General features: G+C 42.8%; 2 protein-coding genes across 4 annotated transcripts in view; both read right to left on the bottom strand.

Annotated features, from left to right (window-relative positions):
* TAF1 (TATA-box binding protein associated factor 1) overlaps positions 1–8,896 on the bottom strand; it is a 34,804-nt gene extending 25,908 nt beyond the window's left edge. The window contains 9 exon segments of the mRNA XM_050901511.1: positions 11–202; positions 2,572–2,752; positions 2,937–3,179; positions 3,616–3,834; positions 5,873–6,114; positions 6,560–6,679; positions 7,665–7,781; positions 8,379–8,496; positions 8,771–8,896. Of these exon segments, the coding sequence (XP_050757468.1) occupies positions 11–202; positions 2,572–2,752; positions 2,937–3,179; positions 3,616–3,834; positions 5,873–6,114; positions 6,560–6,679; positions 7,665–7,781; positions 8,379–8,496; positions 8,771–8,896 (1,558 nt within the window).
* Positions 8,897–9,024: 128 nt separating this feature from the next.
* LOC127019555 (rho-related GTP-binding protein RhoG-like) lies at positions 9,025–22,877 on the bottom strand. 3 transcript variants are annotated; one of them, XR_007766948.1, is made up of 3 exons: positions 22,830–22,877; positions 10,892–13,518; positions 9,025–10,063 (listed from the first exon to the last, which is right to left on the bottom strand). XR_007766948.1 is itself a non-coding variant. In XM_050901659.1 (2 exons), the coding sequence occupies exon 2, from the start codon at positions 13,495–13,497 to the stop codon at positions 12,922–12,924; it is 576 nt and encodes a 191-aa protein (XP_050757616.1). In that variant the 5' UTR covers positions 13,498–13,518; positions 22,830–22,877; the 3' UTR covers positions 9,025–12,921. The 3 variants fall into 3 exon arrangements, 1 of the variants encoding a protein (XP_050757616.1); XR_007766949.1 differs by lacking the exon at positions 9,025–10,063 and adding an exon at positions 10,316–10,359; XM_050901659.1 differs by having other exon boundaries at positions 9,025–13,518.
* Positions 22,878–22,922: the final 45 nt, after the last annotated feature.

Genomic DNA, 22,922 nt, shown 5'->3' with positions numbered 1-22,922 from the left:
ATAAACATACCTAGAATTATGTTTTCATCATTTGGATCAAGTGTTAAGACAGGGGGATCCAAGTAGGTTTCCATTGCCTGATCATCCCAGATGATATTGTCTTCCCAACGGCCATATACTAACTCTTCATTATCAATTGGGAAAATAGAGTACCAGGGCTTGTCTTCATCCAGGGAAACTGCAACAATCATAACGTAGAATGCTTAAGAGTTTTATACACTACCTTGGCAGAAACCCATTTCAGAGCTCATCCCCACATCTTATTCCCTCAACCTTCCCCATCTTTCAGGGCTTTCTGAGGCAGGACCTCTAAAAGGCAAAAGAAAACTCATCTTGGAAGCAAAGAGGAAGCAGAGCCCCAAGTCTCAGCTTTACCAACACACAGAGATTTTGCTCCACTGAAACACAAAGAACCTCCAAGAATGAAATAGAGCCTCTAACAGGTTTTAGAGCAAACAAGTATCCCTTTTATCTACGCCTTGTTGCCAAAAAAGGACCCTGTTATTACACAGAACACAAGTCTATATAGAAACATGTGTCACATGCACCTATTCGTAGGCCAAAGTTTGACATCCTCATTACCTTGCTGTTCAGGGGCCTGCTTTTCTTTGCCCTTTGCTATACCTAGGACTCCTGCTACATTTGGTTTCTGTGCTAGTGGAATTGGTGGATTAAGCAAAGAGCCACTGCGGTTCAAACCTAGAGAAAAGGAAAACAAAAGTAAGGTTAGCTTGAGTGGGAGGGTTAGAGGGCATTGCATTGCCTTAAATCAGAACTTGGGGGTTGCATAGAGAGTGATTTCCAGCCTGAACCAGGATGGGCCTACTGCTCATATCACAAAAAGTGTCATGTGTCATTAGTACGGTGTCCTGGTTTCGGCTGGGACAGAGTTAACTCTCTTCTTAGTAGCTAGTACAGTGCTGTGTTTTAGATTTAGTGTGAGAATGATGTTGATAACACACTGATGGTTTAGTTGTTGCTAAGTAGCGCTTATCTTAAGCCAAGGACTTTTCAGTTTCCCATGCTCTGCCAGCAAGCAGGTGTGCAAGAAGCTGGGAGGGAGCATAGCTGGGGCAGCTGACCTGAACTAGCCAAAGGGGTATTCCATGCCATGGAACGTCATGCCCAGTATATGAACAAGTGGGAGTTGGCCGGGAGGCGCGGATTGCGGCTCGGGAACTAACTGGGCATCGGTCAGTGGGTGGTGAGCAATTGCATTGTGCATCACTGTTTTTTTTCTTCCCCCTCCCTTCCTTTTTTTTTGTTATATTCCTTTTCATTACTATTATTATTATTTCATTATTACTACTGTTAGTATTATATTTTACTTTAGTTAAACTGTTCTTATCTCAACCCATGAGTTTTTTTTTTTTTTTTTCTTTTCCTCCTCCTCACCACACTGGGAGGGGGAAGGGGGAAGGGGCTGCGTGGTGCTTAGTTGCTGACTGGGATTAAACCACGACATACGGGTAAGACTTACAAAAAAACGTTCACCCACAGCTTACTGCTGGAGTCTGCAGCCACTTCAAAGTTATGTTTGGCTTGCTTTGCATATGCTGCATGACAATGCATAAGGTGCATTTCTATACGGTCCCTATAAAAGTGAGAGGCCTTGAGCAGACAGTTGCCATTGACAGAACAGTTGGTCTGGCCTCCAGCAGCTTCCTGTCTTATGTCAAACTGTCACAGAAAAAAGGATGGCCAAGCAGACCTCAAGGAATTGTTCTGTGGAGGCAGCTTCTCCCAGGGCAGACCAACTCACCTATGCTGACATGTCACTTATGTCACTCAAGTTAATGCTTCTGGAAGGCATACGACCTAACACATGTGAACAGACCAACCATGTTTAACATGTTACTGTAGCTTTTGATGGGACTCAAACACAGCGAGCCCAAGCCTGGATAGCTCAGGCACAACTGTGCTAAAATGAAAATTGTTATAAAAAGCTATCTCCAATTCACCTACTCAACTCCTCAGAGTGTCTTGTACTCATAGCTGAACAGTAAAGGATTGACACTGGTACCAAATAAAGATCTGACATTCCCATTAGTCTTTCCTTGTAGAAGCAGGATAAGATATAACAAACAGATGATAAACATTCATTCTACACAAGCAATTTAAATTTAAAATGCATCTGTGTCTAAGAGAAGTCTGAGGCTTGTAAGAATTGTTACTTCCTATCTAGAAAAAATAGAATATCATTATTAGTTCAGGAGAAACTTCAGAAGACTTTTACACAATTCTCCCAATTAAAAAAAACATATAAAGAAAATTCCATTGGCCTATAAATAGCAGGTATCCTACGTGTAGCATTGCTTGATACTAATGTAGATGGATCTAGCATCTGGTATTCCACATGGAGAAGAAACCCAGAGCTGATAGTTTCTTTAACAGAAGGGATGTACTCTGTTTCTGTAAAGAAAGTAAGAGTCTCAGAATTCTGAGCAGAGCTGTGATTTTACCCAAAAAACATTCCCTGACAGGAAGAATTATGTTCTGTATTTGAGACGAAAGCATGTAATGAGTCAGCTCAACTACAGCAAGTACAATTCATATCAGACCATCGATTACCTTGTTGGGCATTGTATGCAGTGGCATTTCTAGTCATGCTGGATGGCAGCCAGCCTGCCAAACTTGCCCGCTGTGTCTTAGTCCCTTTGTGCTTGACATCTTCGCCATTCCAGATAACATCATCCTCCCATTGGAGCTGTGTCACCATAAGGAAGTGCTCATCAGCTAGCAGATCATCCTTCTCATCCATCAACCCTGCATCCTGGAAGGAAAGAATAGTTGTTTGAAGACCTGCATTGACTTTATACTTTCAAACTAAAGGATGACAATTAAAAGTCTCATTTTGCATGGTACACAACCATCTACTGGCCCATCACCAAGCTCTCATTGTGCAGCAGTCCCCAGTGCCACACACATCTCCACACCTTCCCCCGCAGTTCCCCTCTCACCCCCTCATCTGTGTGTCCTTTAACCTCCTGCTCCTTCTTCTCTTTCAGCTTGAAACCATAATCAAATCCACTGCCATCTTCAGGGATCCCCAGCATATCATACCAGAGTTGTGCTGGGCCATAGCGCCATTCTGCCACTTTAGGCTTTGTATCTGTCACTTTGTCTGTATCACCAGTTGACTGGGAAAATTTCGATTCCACAGGTGCCATCATGGTAATCTGAAGCACAGCAAAGGAGGGAATGGTTAGACTGATGGTCCCTCCAAGTGTCAGCAAGAGGTTTCTTCCTTCCAAGTTTCCCAGCTTATTCTCGGAGGACAAAAGTATTTCTAAGAAGTGCTTTTCCATACTTACTAGCTGCCTTAAGAATGTTCTGCAATTAGACTTCCAAGAACAGAGAGATTTCTTCTTGATACAAAGAGGATAAGCTCTCCTATTGATCCTGTACCACGGATGCAGCCTTCTCAGTAAGAAGCAATCACCTGAAGTCACTGACTAGTATCTGGAGAAGAGCTTCTGCACAGCTGGAATACAAGCCAACCCTGTCCCCCAGTTTTATTTTGGAGGAAAAGCTCTTTACTCTAAAAGTTGCTGTCCAATCCACTACTATCCCCAGTGCTAGGTGGCGACCCTCTCTAAGTCTTAGATATCCCACCTCATCATCTGAAAGGCACTGCTCAGGAGGGGGAGGAGCAGCAAACTCATATTCCCAAGGAGATTTTCCTTCCATTCCACTCTCAACTACAACTTCACCCTCCTGTATCTGCACTTCTTGTGCCAACTCCCGATGTTTCTTCTTGCGTTTCCTTCGGGCACTACGCCACACCGATGGAACATTCTTTCCAGGGCCAAAGAGACGCAGGAAACGCAGCACCTAGAATAGGAAAAAACAAGAGGGTCAGAGAAAAAAAACACTGTGGAATGCTTGTCTGTCTTTCCCTCACCTGAAAAGCAGAGCACTCTGAAATTGAGAAGCTTGGCCTGTACTATAATCCCAGCCCCTGATGTAATCAGGGTTATACTTGAAAAAAAGTTTCTGATCCATCTGTTTGATGGATCCTTCCTTTTCAGAAGGATTTATTCTTCATTTCAGACACAAAGAAACTCAACAGAGGGAAGAAGGATTGCCTTTACGTATTGGGCATGTGGTAAAACACCACCTGGAAATAATTATTTTCATTTTGAACAATCCACAACCTTCAGAAAGACACACGGAGATTGAGGAAGAGCTGATAAAATTATTAGCAAAAGAGACAAAGCAGAAGACAGTTATATAAAGCAGACATTTCTTAAGCAACCAGATAAAAACAAATACCATGGTCCAGAAATAATACACTCATTTTTATTTCCATCATAATGCAGTTCCCCTATATGCATACTGCATACCTCCAAAATGTGCACTAACAACAATGACAAACTTTCTCTTGTTTCTTCTACGATTATGATTGCTGTTTTTTAAGCACCGGTAATTGTTTCTTCAGAGCACTCTTGTAAAGAGGGAAAGCATTATTCCCAAATTAACTGACAGATTTAGGAAACAAGAATTAGAACCAAAGATTTGTAAAGAGACATCCTATTAATGTTCCCTGTTAATCTGTTACACTGATCCCCAAAGGAGATAATGTTTATATGACCACTCTGTTCATCTCTGCCCACATCCATGTTATCCTTCTTCCCAACCCCCCCCCAAATTACTTCTGAACCCTTTGGCCAGTTTCAACGACCTTTCACCAAGGGCAAAGGTCTCAGACATAGTTAAGCTGCTAGCCGTTTAATGAAACACAAAGTCTGCTTCTCCACATGCTATTTTAAGTGGTTTCATCAAGAAAAACAGTGCTACACTAACATGCACAGTCTCAGACATCAACCAGTCCTCCAGGATTTCAGGCTTTGCCAGCTGTATTGCTCATGAATTAATTATGAAAAGTGCTCAGCATTAACAGCTTGCACTGATTTCTGCACACACTGGGCATGTTCAACACTGAACCAGTCCCTGACATTACATGTTGAGCACCAAACAAACGAACACACCAACTGATACAAAATACAGTAACACAGGAAACACCAAATTTGCAAAAGCCAAGAGAGCATCCAGAAGGCTAACTTCTGTGCTAGAGCCTCACCTAGACTTCTAATAGACAAAGGTTAGCTAAATCACTAACACATAACATTTAATTATGCAAATTGCTCAGCTCCTTACACAAAGCCTGTGATGGAGGTACACATAAAACCAAGTTATCCTGGCTCACAATCATCTGTTCGGCAACTATAAGCTCATCTTTATTCTCCTTCCCCTCCTACATTTCCTCTCCTCTTGACAGCTTTAAGACTTTCAAAATAATTATTGAAATACATCAACCACATTTGCTATTTGGGAGCATTTAGGAAAGTATTGTAATGATTCGCTTTGCGCAAAAACCAATCATTCTTTCAACCAAGTTGTTATTGAGCTAATTTCTGATCCATACTCAGAGCAGTTTTGAGGGAGGATTAAGTAAAGGATACAGATCACAAGAGCACACCAAGTTCAGGACAGCATGAAAGAAGGAGCAAATATTTGCCAGAAAAGCCAGAAAGCAGACAGATTAGCATTACATTTTTTAATCATCTGGCAAAAGTATTCTCTACTACCTCAGAAAAACAATTTTCACAAATCAACAGGCCTTACAGAACAGCAAAACATTATTTCACACCCTGATTTATATAGTTTTTTAAGAGGCTCCTGCAAATGGCAGGGAAAGCATTACATGTTAAGCAGTCTGGAAACAGCAGCACACAGAAACTAAGAAAGTATTGAGGTGAGCAAGAACATCTATGTGATTACTTACTACATACCCTTAATACTATACGATTCACATTTAGAGGGCTTACATGATACAGTTTCTGTCACTTCCACTTATCTCTTACAATACCTTGCCTGGTCGAAATTCCGGGAAGAGCTCTGTAACACTTGGCAACTGTTTGGTAGCATCTCGCTGCATGATTCCTGCAAGAGGAAGTGTGAGTTTGCCTTCCTTGGATTCTGCCTGCCTGGCTTCTTGAGGTCCCATCTCTGACTCAGAATCAGAGCTGCTGCTGAAATCCACCTTGTCGGAGGCAGCAGAGGAAGGAGCAATGATGGAGGGCAAAATGATACCGTCTCCATCTTCAGATACTACAATAGAACAAGCACCTTATAAACAAACAGGTTTCCTCCCTGTCCCCTAGTACAACCCCATAATGCCACAGCTACTGTTTATACCAAGTTATGCAAAAATTAAGCCTCTGCAGGTGTTATGAGTACCATTCTGGTTTAATCTTTCATTTTATCCTAAGCGTTCCAGGTGAATTTCCCAGCCACAACTGAGAGGATGAGATAAAAAAGCAGTTTCATTGTCAATATCAGTATTTGAACAATCACTGGAAATACAATATTTCACCCTACATTTCAGACAATCCTATAACATTGCATATCAGGACAAAGACTCACCTTTAGATGCAGTCTGCAGACCGAATTTTGACGACACGTGGTGCTTGCCGCAGAACGAACTGCTACACAGCAGTGTTTGCTTCCTTCAGACATTCATATTGCCAGAAAGAAGAAGAAAGTCCTCACTCACCAGTGGCAGCTGCTTCCTTTTCATCTTCTTTCTTTCCAGGTACTGGAGGTGGTGGTGGCGGCGGCATCAACTTGGAATCAATATCTTCACAGTCAGCATCGTAATCATCCTCATCTTCATCTAACCAGTCAGGAGACAAGACTGCATATTAAGCAGACAAATAAGAGGGAACCAGGCACCCTTCCCATTTATACTCTCTCATACCTGTCCCAACCTGATGAGAAGACCATGTCTTCTCATTAGTAAGGAGACCGTTCTCATTTTGTAACCAGATGCAAAACTCTTATAAGTTCGACTTTATGCACAAACTCATTTGCAAGATTGAAATTTAAGAATTAGTGGGAAGGAGGGAAAAAGGCAAACTGACAGAAAGATGACTGAAGCACTTAATATATATATATTCTGCTATCACCTCCCCTTATTCACCCTTTGAAGAGCAAATAAAGCTGTTAGAGAAGTAAGAAAAATGTGGTGAAAAAGCCCAAATCACCTTTACATCCCACTAACCACAATATGTCAACAGAAAAGTTAAGTGTAAGGTAGCTTTAAGGAGCATGCAAAGATTTAGCATTTACACTAGCAGCTACTGAAAGGGAAAAGCTCCGTGTTTTTGAAAATCTGTTCTAGGCCAGACAGAGATCCCTGGGACTGACAAAAGAACCAAAGTGCCTTCTGCAGAAAGTCATTTCAGAAAAAGAATTCAAGAGTAAAACAGGAGAGAGATCTTAAGATTGAAGTGACTCTCTAAGGGATCAGGATCTGATCTTTTGAGTGTCTCTGAGAAGCACCTGGCATCCTGCATAACCCCCTTCCTAAGAACAGAGGTTAAAGAAATATGGGCAGGTACTGGGTATTCTCTGCAGGGGATCGCAAAGCAAAAGGAGGATCCTGATTTCTCTTCTGAGTATAGTTTAACTCTAATGAGGAACTAATTCCTTAAAAAAGGAAGATATCAAGCAGTGGCTTCATCCAGTGAACACAGTTTCACAAAAGCTTATATTGGGTTCTTGAAGCAAGGAGTAAAAAGGCACAATGTCACCCGTATAAGAGACTGTCGAGGCCCATTGCCCCAAAATACCTTCTACAGCTAGAGTTGTAACGCTACCTGGTCTTCGAACTGGCTGCAGGCTGCCCATTGCCTGCTTATACCTACGGCTCTCATCTTCTGCCACTTCATTAATATCTGAATAATCAACAGCATCTTCTGTGCTCTTAACCCAGCCTAGGAAGAAAAGAAATCTAGTCACACAAAACTTTATCCTAATATATATTACTAACTTCCGACTTCACTATGTACATACGAATCCTTTCCTATGCTTCTTTTTCTTAGAGGAACAAAAACATCTGATTAACATCTCCCATTGGAGTATTTTTCCCCAACCAAAAGCTCCAAGAGCTCTGAATTTCCCCGAAAGATTGGTAAGTAACCAACTTTAGCAGAAGGAAGACCTTTCACTTACTCAATGAAACTGTTTAACAAGCTCAGAAATAAAAAAAAAAAAGACATAATAATACTGTGCACTAAATAGGCTTGTTTAACACAGGGGGAAACACAGAATAAACTTATTTATGAGGGAGGATAGACAACTAAAAAAAAACATAAAAAAATTAAAGGAACAAGTCTAAAAGCAACCAGGAAATAATGTGGGATTCACTCTGGCAAGGAGAAGGCAAGGCCTTTGCCAGAGGACCTCTGACCAGATAACATCACGATATTCCTTGCAGCCCCAGATGACCTGGGTGCGTTTCTTCCTCTCCAGTAAGAGCTCTAATCCTGCAGCCTCTCTGTCATTTAACTGCAGGTACCCCAGTGCCTAACCTTCCTCGTCCAGGTGGGCTCCATCGGCCTCTGGGCTGTCCTCCTCGCTGGCTGTGATCTCAGTGATCAGATTGCCCAGTCCCAGCACACCCAACCCGGCCAGGTGCTTCTTGGATTCCTGGAAAGACCAGAGCCACGTCCCAGCTGGGAGCCTCTGCCGGCTCCGCCAGCCAGGCCGGGCCGAGCCCCCTAACCGCCTGCTCGGTCCCGTCCTGGAGTGTGCCCCACCGACACTTCCCCGGGCCTGCCCCGGAACCTGGCCCACCGACACCTCCTCCCTAGCCCGCCCCGCAGCCGCGCCGCCGGGACCCCGGTTCCTCTCCCGCCCCTCAGCCCGCGCCGCCGGCCGGGCCGGGCCGAAGTGGCGTCTCTCCGGAGCGACACTGCCCTACCTTGTCGAGGACGCTGTCCCCCTCCAGCTGCCCCGCCTCATTGATGTTGCCGAAGAGAAACCCAGCCAGCGAGAAGGGCTCGGCGCGGCCGCCATCCCCCTCCTCCTCGCTCTCCGAGTCTGACATCGCGACGGTGCCGACCCGGAACCGGAACCGCGACCCAGAGGAGCCGCTGCCGCCACCCCGGGCCGGCAAACAGCGCCCCCGCACGGCCCCGCCCCGCAACGTCCGAAGGAAGTGCAGAGGCTCCGGCATTCACCGAAAAATCGTTTATTGCATTTAAGAAACGGGGTCTGGCTTTCCACAGGAAAGAACTACGTTTAGAACAGGTGCGTTACAAACAGCAGGGTGAGTTAATATGAGAGCCAGAGATATGAGGAAAGGTTTATTACAACTTAATTCCGCATAATTTAAAAAAAAAAAAAAAATCCTTTAAAACTGTTAGCTGTAATACAAATTCTTTTATAGTATAAAATCAAGTTGCCAGTGTATGTATCAGTACCACACTTAAGAGTCTTGGGCTCCCACTGCTGATGGGTGCTCCTCACAGCCCACCCGGGGGAGTGAGGACCCCCATGAGATCCATCCGCTTCTCAGGGTCAGCCCAAGCAGCACCAAGGTTTCTACAGAGCAAGGTTTACCTCTCGGAGACAAAGCACGGTGAGGCTCTTCTAGTTTAAATTTCATAGAAACAACTACAGCTGTAAACTGGAGAAAGCACTTATAGATCTAAGCGCACCTCATAACATCCTTTGGACACAGAATTCCTGAACTGCTCAGCTCCCTGTGGATGGCTTCAGCTATATCTAAAAAAAACACTTAAGTATTTCAGAAATCATTCACAAACTGAAAGATTAAAATTGGTCTCTTCATAGAGAGTCTGTTCTGTGAATTAAGACATACACACTGCGCTTCTATTCAGTAACAAAGTGAGGAATCTTGAACAGTTCGGCAAACCCGCACAGCTTAACCTGGGTTTTCTGATCTCCTGAAAACAGACAAAATCCAGCTGTGGGATTGTGTGAAGTCTGTATTTGTTACCTGCCCACAGGACAAAAAAAAAAAAAAAACAAAACACGTGGGAGGAACGGAATGGATTGTAGACTGAAGCACTGGACTACTTACAAAAAAATGCACCAAGAATTGCAGGGGGGGAAAAAAAGGAACGAAGATCACAAACTGAGAATGCCCACTGAATGGAAAAGCTCGTCGGATCCGTGCGCTCCTGAAGCTCATTCTCATGAAAAGCACAGGCTGGAGGGAACCAGCTGTCAGCCGGCAGGACTTTTGCTCCTGGCAGAAAGCGACAGAAATAGAAGGCATCTAAATGACTATTAATGAGGTACTCCAAAGTCAGTAAAAAGTTTTTGACGGTGTTCAAAGTTCACTTTCTGCTCATTTTCATCACTATCATGTTATTCTCCTCAGTACTGTTGTGCAATCCATTTATTAAGTAATCTAGATAGGGATAAAGTGTTCTAGCATAATGCAATCACAAATGTAATCAATTAAAATAAATTGATTAAGTAGTTGAATTTTATCTCACCATACTCTCTTCCAGTTAACACCAGGATGGCTGCTCTGTGACCCTACAGAAACAGGGGAAGTGTGTGCAATACTTGCTCACAGGATTTCTTCTCCATAAAATTATTGTAATCCAGTTAGGAGTAACCACAAAAGATGCAGAACTAAAAGATTTCAGTATGTAAAAAAGTAAAAACTTTTTAAAACAGTAGTAGCTTCTGTACAAAATTGCAAATATATGTAGCAAAAAAAAAAAAAAGAGGTGCCTGTTGTTGAAATTAAAAGTCTATTTAAGAGCAGTTCAAACATATCACAAACTTTTTAAAGTATATCTCTGAACGAAGCAAAGGTTATGGGCTTGCACCAGGGTAACTAGATAGTTGATTTAGGCCTGACGAGCATTAAAAAAAAATGATGTGCACTGGCTTAAATAAATACATTTTAAACATGATAAACTCTATTGACTCAGTTACTGAAATTTACCTACAGAAAATAATCTTGAATTACAAGGCACAGAGTTAATTGCTCCCTGCAAGTCAAGCCCACACTAAAGGCCTACTACTAAAGTAAAGGCAGAACGTGGTGAGTAGAGATTACCTCACTGAAATACTCCTATGCCCTCACAGCCTGCAGGGCACTGCGGTAGGAGCCACATCTGGAACAGCACTTCTTCTACGAGTGCAAAAGACGCAAAGACGCTCCAGGCAATGGCACTTGGTGAAGAAAAATCTCTAGGCTTCTGCAAACATCATGCATAACGGGTGTTTTGGTGTTGCCTGCGATCAGGCAATGTTTGGAACTTGGTGTTGGTTCACTAGCCACATATACCAGTGTTTGTATTAACTGCAGTTTATAATCTATGGGTTGCAGTTTGCTAAAGCAGTACCAGTACAAGCATACCTCAGATATACAAAAATTGCAGTCAGTGTCAGCATCAGTTACACCAGCTGAAGAAAGGCACATCCTCTTCAAAGAGGGGAATTAGGGCACAAATATGAATGTTTCTATCCACCTGGGTTTTTTGCCCATATCAGATAAAGCAAGGTCAAATTAACACAAGACCCCTAATAACCTTGTTGATGTATTTTCTGTTATCTTGCTAAAATGAGGCTTTTTTCTGCCCAGGGTATACACCAGTGCAGTTCTGCATGTGTGGGAATCACAAGAAAGCAAGTTCTGAGTTACCAGTTGAGGCTGCATCCGGACAAAGACAGCACTGTCAACTTCAGACAACAAAGCCCAGTCCAGCACCATTGGTTTCACACAAAGTATCTTTGAAGCATGCTGCTTTCATACCACCAAGCTGTAAGGTTAAGTCTAAGGAAGGTTTCATGCGCTCACTCCTCAGCTGGTTCCGGAATCACACATAAAGAACAGTGCACATCCTGAAAATAAAAGCCAGCTGCCACTCACTAGAGCTGCTAAGGAAAGTTAAAAACTACGTAAATAGAACTTCAGGTAAAAGAGTTTATAATAACTGATCACTTAGTAGAGAGGAGAAAACTGCCCAGGTAAACCTATCCAGTGACTGGCTAACGATTACAAATTTAACTGAAACCATCAGTGAGTTGCCAGGAAGAAACAAGGGTTCCTGTAAACAGAACCTCCAAATTTTCTGTCAGTGTTCTCCTAGAAAAACAACAAAGGAATTTGCCATAAAAATCTCAGGTGGTGGCCCCAAGAACATTAAGTGAAGCAATGAATTCCTCAAGAGCAAAGTCTGCTATCAAGTCTCTGGGATTCATCAAAGGGATTACACTGAAAAATCTCATTTTGAGAAGTGTCATCCCAACTACCTCAGTCAGTCTGAGAAGGTAACTGTTAACTTTATCCTCAGGGTGCAAAGTCTCTTTTGGAGAGTGAAATAAAAACTCAGTTTAGAAGATTATGGAAGACTTGCATCTAAACTACTCTTCCACTTCTCCAAATCAAAAGTATGAAAATCACTCATCTGAGTGATTCATCATTATCCTAAGTTCCTTACATTAGGAGAAATCAGCTCCTGCTTCTATTAATAAAATCATTGCAGGTGTTCCCTGGGTCTTGCTCATTGCATTAAACATGCCTTATGCTAACTCTTCATATAAACGATCACAGTTCACTATAAGATGAATCTCAGTAATATTTCAGGCATTTTTGCATGTAAACAATTGTTTTCAAGCTTTAAATTGACAAATTAAAACAACTGGACAGCCAGACTTCTGTTTGTAAAACTAATTCAATCAGTAAATAAAGGATGGGAAAAGCAGCAGCTACACTTAAAGCAAAGTTATCAGAACTTGTGCTTTTCAGCAGATCTAGTAACTGATGGCTATCTAGTAAAGAAGTCTGGCTTCAAATAAGTCCCTTTTTTATTTTCCTCCACTAAATAAGGACAGAAGCCAAGTGATCCCTGGAGAAGCTGGAGACTGGAACTTTAGAAGTAAAGTAGCTATTTGACCTCTCAGCTGGAAAAAAATCTGTTGTTTCAGTTTCCCTGAAGCAATAAGACTGCAAGAATATTCGTTGCATACACCATTTCTGCTTAGAGCTGTTAGTGCAAGATGCAAATCTTCAATTTAACTCATTAAAGAGCCCTCTAAGATTCTAGTCAATATTCAACTTCGAACATCCATCACCCAAGGTAACTACAATAAGACACATTTTCTTGTGTTCTTCTTTGTCACAGGATACAGAACTGCACGCACAGCTTCAGCAAACACCTCCCGAACACCCTCCTGATTCAACGCTGAGCACTCCAAATATTTGACTGCTCCAATTTGTTTAGCCAGCGAAGTCCCCTGCTGCGGGGTAGTGGGAGCCAAGCTTTGCTCTTTCAACTTTTTAACTGTTTCCAGGTCATTTCTCAAGTCTCTCTTCGTGCCTACTAAAAGAATGGGAACATTTGGACAGTGGTGAGAAACTTCAGGATGCCATTTGTGCCTCACATTTGCATAGGAAGAGGGGCTACCGATGGAGAAACAGATGACGAATACATTGGTTTGAGGATACGAGAGCGTGCGCAGGCGGTCATATTCCTCCTGTCCTGCAGTGTCCCAGAGATTAAGGCTAACTGTCCGGCCATCAACAGTCATTTGGGCACTGTAGTTGTCAAACACAGTAGGGATGTACTCTTCCGGGAAGGCATTGGTGGTATAGCTGATGAGAAGACAAGTTTTTCCCACAGCGCCATCTCCAACAACGACACACTTTATAGTCTGCATTCTTTACCCAGAAACAAAGTCCTGCACAAAGCAAGGAAAAAAAGTTAGGAAAAGCACACTCAATGATAGTCATTTTAAAGATAAGCTTTAGCAAGTGTTTTTAATATAGCTAACAATTTCTTATCACAGCTAGACACACTCAGTGTCTCAGAAGCCATTATGAAGAGCTCACAGGCTAGAAAGACAATAGTGAAATGCAGATGCAGTGACTTGAGAGCTCAGTGACAACCGGCTGCATTCCAACCATGTAAGTACAAATTAGCCAAATTCCCACAGTCTTGCCTTACTACCAGACAGTTTCCCACAGGCAAAGGGACAAGTCCTTAGAGGTACCTGCAAATGGAAAGGGATCATGACCTCAGATCTAGTTACAAGATACTCTGTCATTTGTAGGTTCACACACACACCTCTGTACACACACACCCTCCAAGATTCACTTCTTGTCTACATATTCTACTGCCTAAACAGTTTACCACAAAGAAAGGTCCAAAAATTATACAATAAACTAAGATACCCATTGCTGGGCTGCACTGCTACTGTTTACTGTAATAATTCACTCAACTCGGGATCAGACGTCAAGAAACTGCATTACTTAGAGGACACCAGATAAAAGGTTCAGAAAGTAGCATGTACAAGAAAAGCTGTTCTTTGAAATGTAACTAGCCATAGTACCCAGATTAGAATACATGAAGAATTTTTCTAAAGAAGCCAAGAACAGATTATTCTCACTAATCAGTGACAGAGCAAGCAGAACTTAATGGGCTTGAGCTACAATAAAGAAAGCTTATACTGAGTACTAGAAAAATACATGCTGTAAAAGATCAGCAATCAAACAGCTTTCCTAGGCAGACTGGGGAATTGTCACAGGAGATACTTGACACTTAAAGGCTTCCCTATCCCTTTCCTGATATGGGAAGGGTAGGTTTGATAATCAAATGGATATAGCCTAAAACTCAACTCATTCTAAACTTTCATCACATGAACAGCAGGAACTTTGAAAATAGCATGGAACAACTACGAGCAGTCATTTGCTGCACATTTGTTGTATGCTGGAGCTTCCACTGCTAGGCTGAACAAGAAGGAACTTGCATCTGCCTTCTCACCCAAATGCCTTTCAGGTACTATCAGTAATCCTCAACTTGCAACCAGCAGCAAATACGCTGCTTCAAACAGAAGAAACAAATAGTGGGAGGAACTATACTGCATATTCCAGAAAGATCACAGCTCCAACACCATCAAAATGGCAAAGGGAACATATGAAAATGAGCAATAGTGAAGCACTCCACTTACAAAAGTCATTAAACCCCCTCCCTCCAACTTCCTCTTCAAGACCATCCAAACAAATCAACAACTCATTACCATTTAAGTCTCAGCTTTGTCCTTTTTGACAAAGTCTGTATCTGCATACTGCCGTGTTCCCACTGGGAGCACACATGATTCTTCTGTACTAAGTGACAATAGACTACCTTAAGCTTTGGCACAAAGCTGCAACAGGCAACTCGAGTGATAGTGACTGTGGTCACTACGATATACAGTGCTTAAGGAAGTATCAATATATGTACACACGTGCTATTGAAAACCAGTCACTGGTGGGAAGCAGTGCAGAAACCTTGCTCCAGAAAGACCCAGCAGGACATTGGAAAGGAAGAATTTGGAGGAAAACAAGCAGAAGGAAGATGCAGAAGCAGCTTATCCTTTTTCAAAGTGGCAGGAATTACATTTCTAAAACAACATGAATCACCTGAAATGAAATCTGGCAAGTACTTTTGAGCTTTGGCAGAAAAGCATACATGCGAGTTTCATCATACATCAAAAAAATCAGTCATCCATTTTCAAGGCTCCAGTCAAGGGTAAAGAGAGATGTGTATGCAACTGCATATTGTAATGGTAATCAGTAAAATGAAGAACAGCACTGACCAGCGAAAGCTGACAGCAGGACTGCATATATTATTCCAGAAGACCTGCACCAAGATTTTCATTTAACAGGGCTGGGGGACAGGGAAGAAAAAAAAAGTAGGTAGGTTCTGTCAAATTAGAGGCTTAGAAACATTTCTTGCATTTTGCAAACCCCAAAGTTGAAACCCCTTTTAATATAAAATTACTTAAAACATTACAAATTAAACATTTTCAGCATTATTAATAGAGGTTGAACACTGTTACTGGCAGCATACAATACAACATATTTCTGAACACAAAGGGTCTAAGTGCTACAAGCAAACAGTGACAGAGTGATGGAAGAGGAGATGTATTTTAATACCATAACACTGTTCTACCTGAAGATGCAACCATAACTCACCATCCTAGTCTCCACTGCTGCTCTCTCTGTAGGGCAGATCACTACCTGCTTTGAGACACTGCCACACTCTCTCCAGCAGCAAGGCTGCCTTCAGAAGTTTCCAAACCCTGTTTCCCCTTCCCACCCAGGTAGCAAACCACCTCCTCAGCTGTGACCACACACTGAAAGAGGGTGAGGAGTTGTTTCATCCAGTTTACCGAGTAGTACCACAATCAACGGTGTTGGTACAACCAAGCCAGTGGTAGCATATGGTGAGAATGAATCACGGGGGAGGAACACCATACACTGCAATTGCTGCCAACGTATCGCTGGACTGCAGCACAGAGAGCAGGTTTTAAAGCTTATTCCTGTGTTTACTTCAAATCACTGAAGTACTAGAAGATGCTGTGCCAGAAACCTTACTGGTGACCGACAATTCCAGAGCAAAAGTTTTTTTCCAAATGAATTACCTATGCAACAGACCAATATTTTGATCAGTCAATAACAAGTGACATCACAGAGATGGCGGAACTAAGTCAGTTGGATACATGCAATAAAAACTCAACTATAGCAACAGAAGTCTCATGGAGAATGAGATACACAAAGCCTTTTATATGCCCTGTTCCTAGTTTCTAAAATAAACAAACTGCAAAGACTTGGAAACAGATCTCTCTCTAAAACACAAACCACGAGCTCCCCCGAGGGCTTACAACTCTATGCATTTGTGTCCAGAGCTTTTCACAGAAAGACAGGGTATCCCAGAATTGCAGCCCTACCTGCACACACCAGGCACTGATATCTGGAGAGTCATCACACCAATGCTGTAAGACAATACAGGCAGTTTCATATATTGGTAAACTGCAAAGCCACGTGTATCCCATACCAGCAGCAGCTAAAATAGCTTGATTCAACCTGATTTAAAATTTCTAATGAAAGTGTATTACCCAAAAATTATTTTGTTGGGGCTTTATTTAAGAGGTCATTAGAGCTTTCAATCTGGAGAACAGTAGTAAGGTAACAAAAAAGCCTGGAACGAGTGCTCTTTCACAGCATTAATATCTTGAATTACCTGACTAATGCTTGGATTTTAGAAGAACAACATTTGCAGTAGGAAATAACTCCATGCAAACATGCCAAAGCATCAGGCTAAGTATGAACTACACAAATATAATTAAAGAGCTTGTAGGCTTTTAAGTATGCTTCTCTGCAGGGCTCCTTTAAAGATCATCTTAGCTGAAAGGAATCATGTGTGGCATATGCAATACAGAAACATACACACACACACACGAGGATACACGATTTAGTACTGAAACACAAAATGTAGAGAAATTAATCAAAAAAAAAAGTAGAAAGAAGATCCTACACTCCAGAACCTGTACGTTGTGAGCAGGTGTGGTTTGGTTAAAGACTTACATGTGGAAGACAAAGTTTTTTTTAATTTAAACCACAACCAAGCAAACAATATTACCTCCATCAGGCCTTTTCTATTAAATCCACATATCGCTTTGTTCAAAATGTATAAAGTCTCTATTTATTTTTTTCTTGTAAACAATTTGCCTAGCAATAAAACTCTCATAAGATGGCAAGAAGCTGGGGTTCAAATTTGCATGGAAAATTCTGTATATTTCTCAAGCACCCTTGAACCTGGCACTGCATGCTATTGGAATATAAATATATGCTGAAAAAATATCATACTCTGAAAACAAAATTACCAACAAACATTACCAAGAGCAGGAAAACTGGTTTAGGGTTTGTTTGGGGTTTTTTTTGGTGAGCTTCAAAAGAATTTTTGGGGAAAACTTTAGAGAGAAAAACGACACATACAACAGGTAACAAGAACTGAAAAAGGGAAAAACATAGATTAACATGTCAACACATCAAAAACAAGACTTAGAATTTAGAAACAGAAAGCTGGGCACAAGCTTCAAAGCCAAGTTTAAAGGTTACTCAGCAAGAGAAAGGACTGAATGGAAAGTCCAAAGTAGTGAGAGGTAATTCAGGTCGCTTAGTCCTGGCAGAGAAAGGACTTTGTTACAGTTAAGGTGGAAGACCATCAGAACATGAAGAGTTCTAGCAGTTACAGCAGAATGGGAAAAATTTTCAAAGCATTAAAAAAAAAATCAAACCCAACCACCCCACAAAGAAGTGTTGTGCAAAAATACGTAGATCAGAGTTATTTCTATCTTGTCCATCAGTGCCTTTGAATTAGAAAACTGGCATTCCTGTTTGGGTTAGTTTCCTTCTCAGGAGATGATGCAAAGTCTGCCTTCGCTGCCTGCACACCTGGCACTTCCTTTGGAATGTGCAGGATTTCAATCGACGTGTCAAGACATCATCTAGAGAGCTGCTCCCGTTCTGACCTAATTACATATTTTCTGGTATCATTAACATGGACAGCTTGCTCTCCTGTAACCCAGCCAGACATTTGCCAGGGAAATTCACTATTTGGATTCCGCTCCCCCTCCCCACAAAGCTATCATAAGTGACATCACAGAATAACTTCATGTTGCACAAAAATTTTTTTGTGGGAGAGAAAAAACTTCTAGATCTTCCCTTTAACACTTCTGAAGGAAAGATCCTTGTCTGCTGAGAGAAGGGAGAAAACAGTGACAGAAAACAGAGAGGAAACATGAACCTGAATTCTTCTGGGGCTTTCTAGATTTATGCTTTTTATACTTCCTGCACTTCAAAACATTCTTGGCAGAGCATCTACTTCTTAGCGGGATATGTCTCTGCCCTTGCTACGTTAACACCAGATGCCTCTTCGTTAGGTGGAATTTAGCTTTGATACTGCTCTTTGATAACCTCATTTTCACAGAGTTTGTCAGGTCTTCCGTATCTCTCTTTCCAGCTTGGATAGGGCCCCATTTTGGCCAAAAACGAGCAAAAACACACTAGGAGTTCAGCTGAAATCACCTGTACTGAGCTGTGTCGTACTCTTCAGCCACCACCTTTGATCAATCCCTCCCTGTTTTGCAGGCTCAGAAGTTTGATACTGCTTTATCAGGAGCAAGCAGAAGCAGAAGTTAAGAAATCTAAACGACTTAATTGCTCATCTTTCAGTAACAAAAACTAGATCAGAGATGATTCACTCTGTCTGCCTGATACGTGAAGTCAGGCAGAAACTTTCAACAATGAATTGGGTGGGTAAGGCAGTTCTAAGTATACCCCACCATCCTCACCCATGCAAAGGAGTTAAAAGATTTTTCATGTGTGCAGCTTAGCCACCAGACCTGACAGGGAAGAGAAAGGGGCTCCCAGCAATTTAATCAAGACTGTGTTACTATTCCACAACAGCTCAGCTTACTCGCCATTGTTTTAGGCAAGGACAAATGAATGGGCAAGTGCCAGACTTTCAGAATGCATGCCAAGAAAGAGTAAAAAAGTTAAATAGTGGACCTCATCCCTAATACCCTTCAGCAATGAATGACCTACTTGGACTTCTCAGTGCCTTTCAAAGTTTTCACACCTCTTTCTGTCCTGCCATTTACCTGCAAGAGAAACAAAACACAGGGCAACAGCCTGAGTGGCAGCAGAGGGGGGGAAAAATCAACAAGCCAAGCCAGATTTCAGGCAGCACAACAGGAACCATGCAGTCCACCACCCAGAGCTGCAAGTGAACAGCAGAATCGAGGAAGCTCACTGTCTGCAGAGCTCTGCCTGTAGGTTCAGCTCCCATGCACATTTTACTGATGCCTAGCAAGAGTGCAGTTCTCACTGGTTGTTCCCTCAGTGTGAATGCTAGAAAGGCCTTACCCCTTTTGGCTCAAAAAGTTGTTTCAAAGAAATAAAGGAAACCACCCAAAACCTTTCATATAAGGTTTTTAAAACCTCTAGCCCTGTCAAATTAGGCTGAAATTGGTTTATCGATTTAAAGATTTTTTTTTTTTTTGCAGGCATGAAACACACGTAAGCTTTACCATGTAAGCAGTATTTCTTAGGGAACCACAGTGAAAATGGAGTGGTCTACATGAGGTATTTGGGCACCTCAACGACACAAACCTCAGTGCATCAACACTCTTACTACAGGCACTTATACTCCAAATTTTATAGGACAGCAATGACATTAGTGACCAAATATCAACAACCTTAAATTCTATGAATCCAAGATTATGTTTATTGGATAATAAATATTTCAAAAGGGCATTAGAAACAAGCTCATGAAACAGCTGCACAGCTGTGAAATAACACTACACCAAGGTGCAGTTGCACAGCCATACAGGAACTAAAAACTAGGACTTCAGGAGGTATCTGAATCCCCAGTATATGAATGTGACATGTATCCTGCCATAATCAAAAGCTGCAGAGTATTAAACTTGGTTTTCCTCCTGCAACCACATGCAGAAGCACAGATTCATCAAGACTGGTACCCTTCACAATTTATTTGAACACGAGCAACCTTGACACGCTTCAAGGGTGAGCACAGTAAAGGAGTCAGGACTGCAGGGTTCTGTGCCCAGATCCACTACACACCTCCTGGGTGATACAAGCAACTTGCAGAGGTCTTGGGTATCACAGTCAGTTCATAAAAAGTGAATAACGTATATCCTTCCTACCTTTTATAGGCCTTATTCATTACTGTTGGCTAAAAGAAAAAAAGACAGTATCTGTCTGTATCTCAGACATGAGGTTCTGTGAAGAGGTGCATTAAGCACATTGCAGGATGAATGATAAATCCAGTTAAAGCATCCCTGATTCCTATTTGAGGTGGAAAAAAAAAACCTGTTAGTCTATCTTCCTGTCATCTTTTGTCACCTGGCATTCATTGGCACTCTAAACACTCTTTATTTTTAAGAAAAGTTGTAACAAAGCCACTGTTGTATTTGAAGGGCAATATGTATACTGAGAAAATCCAAGCTTTTTCCTCGAGAAAAAAGCCTACACACTTTTTTCATTCTCTTCGATTTCTCCTCCTCCACCCGCAAATTTCACTGGGGGGTAAAAAAAAAAAAAAAAAAAAAAAAAAAAGTACTTGGTCAATCAATAACAGTTTTCAAAAGTGTCTTTAAAAAGTTTTGATACGATTAAAACATGAGTTAAAGCATGCACTCAGTGTGTAGTGTATCATGGCTTGTGCGCTACAATATTGTGATATTTGTCAGTCTCGTTTGCATTGAGTACTGCAGTTCTAAAAAGTGAGCAGAAATTACGAGTGGCAAGGAGTCTCTCAGCAGTCTATCAGATTTACACATACAGGCACAGGAAAGTAAAGTAAAAAAAATAAAATACTCCTTTTAAAGTTATGGATCTTTACATGACACCAAATTGTGTGAAAACACTTTGGACTCCAAAAGAATCACAGCCTCATCATGTAAGCAAATCAAACTGCCTATGCAGTTTCCTCCTACTAATTGCAAACCACATATTTCATTGTTTTTCCAAGATATCTGTAAAGTTCCTTCTAAGGACATTTAAAAGCATCTTTTTTTATGGAAATAGTAAGCTAAAAGGCCAAATATGTCTCATAAGCTTAAGTTCCCTATAGAAAAACATGTGTGCAGCTGAACACTGGCAAACAGGCCAAACAGAACCTTCATGCTATATATTTTACATTTGACACAGAAGAGAACGTAAGCTTTTTAAAATCAAAAAATAAGCTTGGGACAAAGAGCACACAGCTAATGATGCTGGCACAAGGAACACCGCACTCCAGCACAGGACACATGTTGCAAGCATAGGGTACACATAAAGAACAAAAGCATTTGAAGTTTTTTTGTAACTCAGAGTAAATATGATGGGAATCACAAGTGTTTATAAAGAGTAAACAGATACCAACTATTCATTGGTTCTTTCAAAAAAAAAAAAAAAAAGGGACATCAAATTAAATCAGAAAGAGGGAGGTTCAGAACAAATAAAAGATAGCATTGCTTCTCAGGGTTTGAGGTTAAGCTAGTAATTCCTCAGTACAGGATGTTACAAATACTGAAAGTTTACAGGACTCAAGAAGAGAACCGTTAAGCTTATGAAAGAAAGCTCTGTAGCGGCTGCTAAATGAGACAGTACCTGTGATTCCTGAAACCCCTCAGCACTCAGAATATTTTAGGTCACTACCTTGATCCACTCTTCCTGAGACAACAATCTGGCAGTTTTTAGAGAGAAGATCAAATATGACTACTCTTACATACCCCTGTAAAGGAAAATCCACTCTCAGCACTGAAACAAGAGACCTTTTCTAAAGGCTAACTCATCATATGCCAACCTTTTATTATATCCACTGGGAGCAGAGGTCGCCTTAAATTTGTCACGGTACTCCTAATGTGGATTAGCATCAGCCTGACTTTAGAACAGCCCGGCCCTACCTTCGGACACTGCGGAAGAGGGAAGAGTAGGACCTGCCCACGGGGCCATTCCAGCCTCCCGCACATCCCTGAGCGACAAATGGGACCAGAGAAAAGCTTGTTCCAAAAGATCCCCCTTCCCCTACGCCTCCAGCGTCTCCGGCCCCCCCGATGAGAACATTCACCTCCACAAACACCACCGAGTGCAGAAGCCGGGACCTGCATCCCATCTCCTACAATCTCTGGAAACTAAGAAAACAACATGCCCCGCGGCTGGGGGGTTGATTACGCCGCTACTCCCAAGCTCGCCCTTCCCTCTTCCGGAGCCGGCTGCTTCCCCAGCGGGGCAGGTGCCGAGGAGCCGCGGGCAGCGCGCGAACAGCCTCCCCCGGGAAAGAAACCGCGACCGCCTCAGCTCCCAGGCCGGGAGAGGCCGGCACCGGCCCCGGGCCGCCGCCCCGCCGACAGAGAGGGTGGCGGCGGCCGGACACGGAGGATCTTCCTCCCCAGCGCGCCGCCTGCCCCGGTCTCCGCCCGGCGGCCACGCTGAGGAGAAACACCCGTAGATGCGCGGGGTGCCCGGGGCCAGGGGCCCGCGGAGACCGCTCCCCCACCGCCGGGCCCGCGGCCACCGCACCTCAGTTCACCTCACGGCCCCTCAGGGCCCGCCGCGGGCCGCGCCGCCGCACGCGGGGAGCCCGGGGCGCCGCCCGCCCCCGCGCACCGGCACAGCGCCCCCGCCGCCGGCCGCCCTCCCGCGCCGCGAGCCCCGCGCTCACCTCTCGCGCCACCGGCGGCCGCTGCTCCCGGGGCGGCGGCGGACCCTCGACCCGGCCGCACCCCGGCGCCTGCCCCCGCCGCCGCCGCGCGCA

This window comes from Gymnogyps californianus, chromosome 9 (genome assembly GCF_018139145.2).
Source record: "Gymnogyps californianus isolate 813 chromosome 9, ASM1813914v2, whole genome shotgun sequence".
NCBI classification, from domain to species: domain Eukaryota; kingdom Metazoa; phylum Chordata; class Aves; order Accipitriformes; family Cathartidae; genus Gymnogyps; species Gymnogyps californianus.
This window is presented reverse-complemented; position numbering and strand designations above follow the sequence as displayed.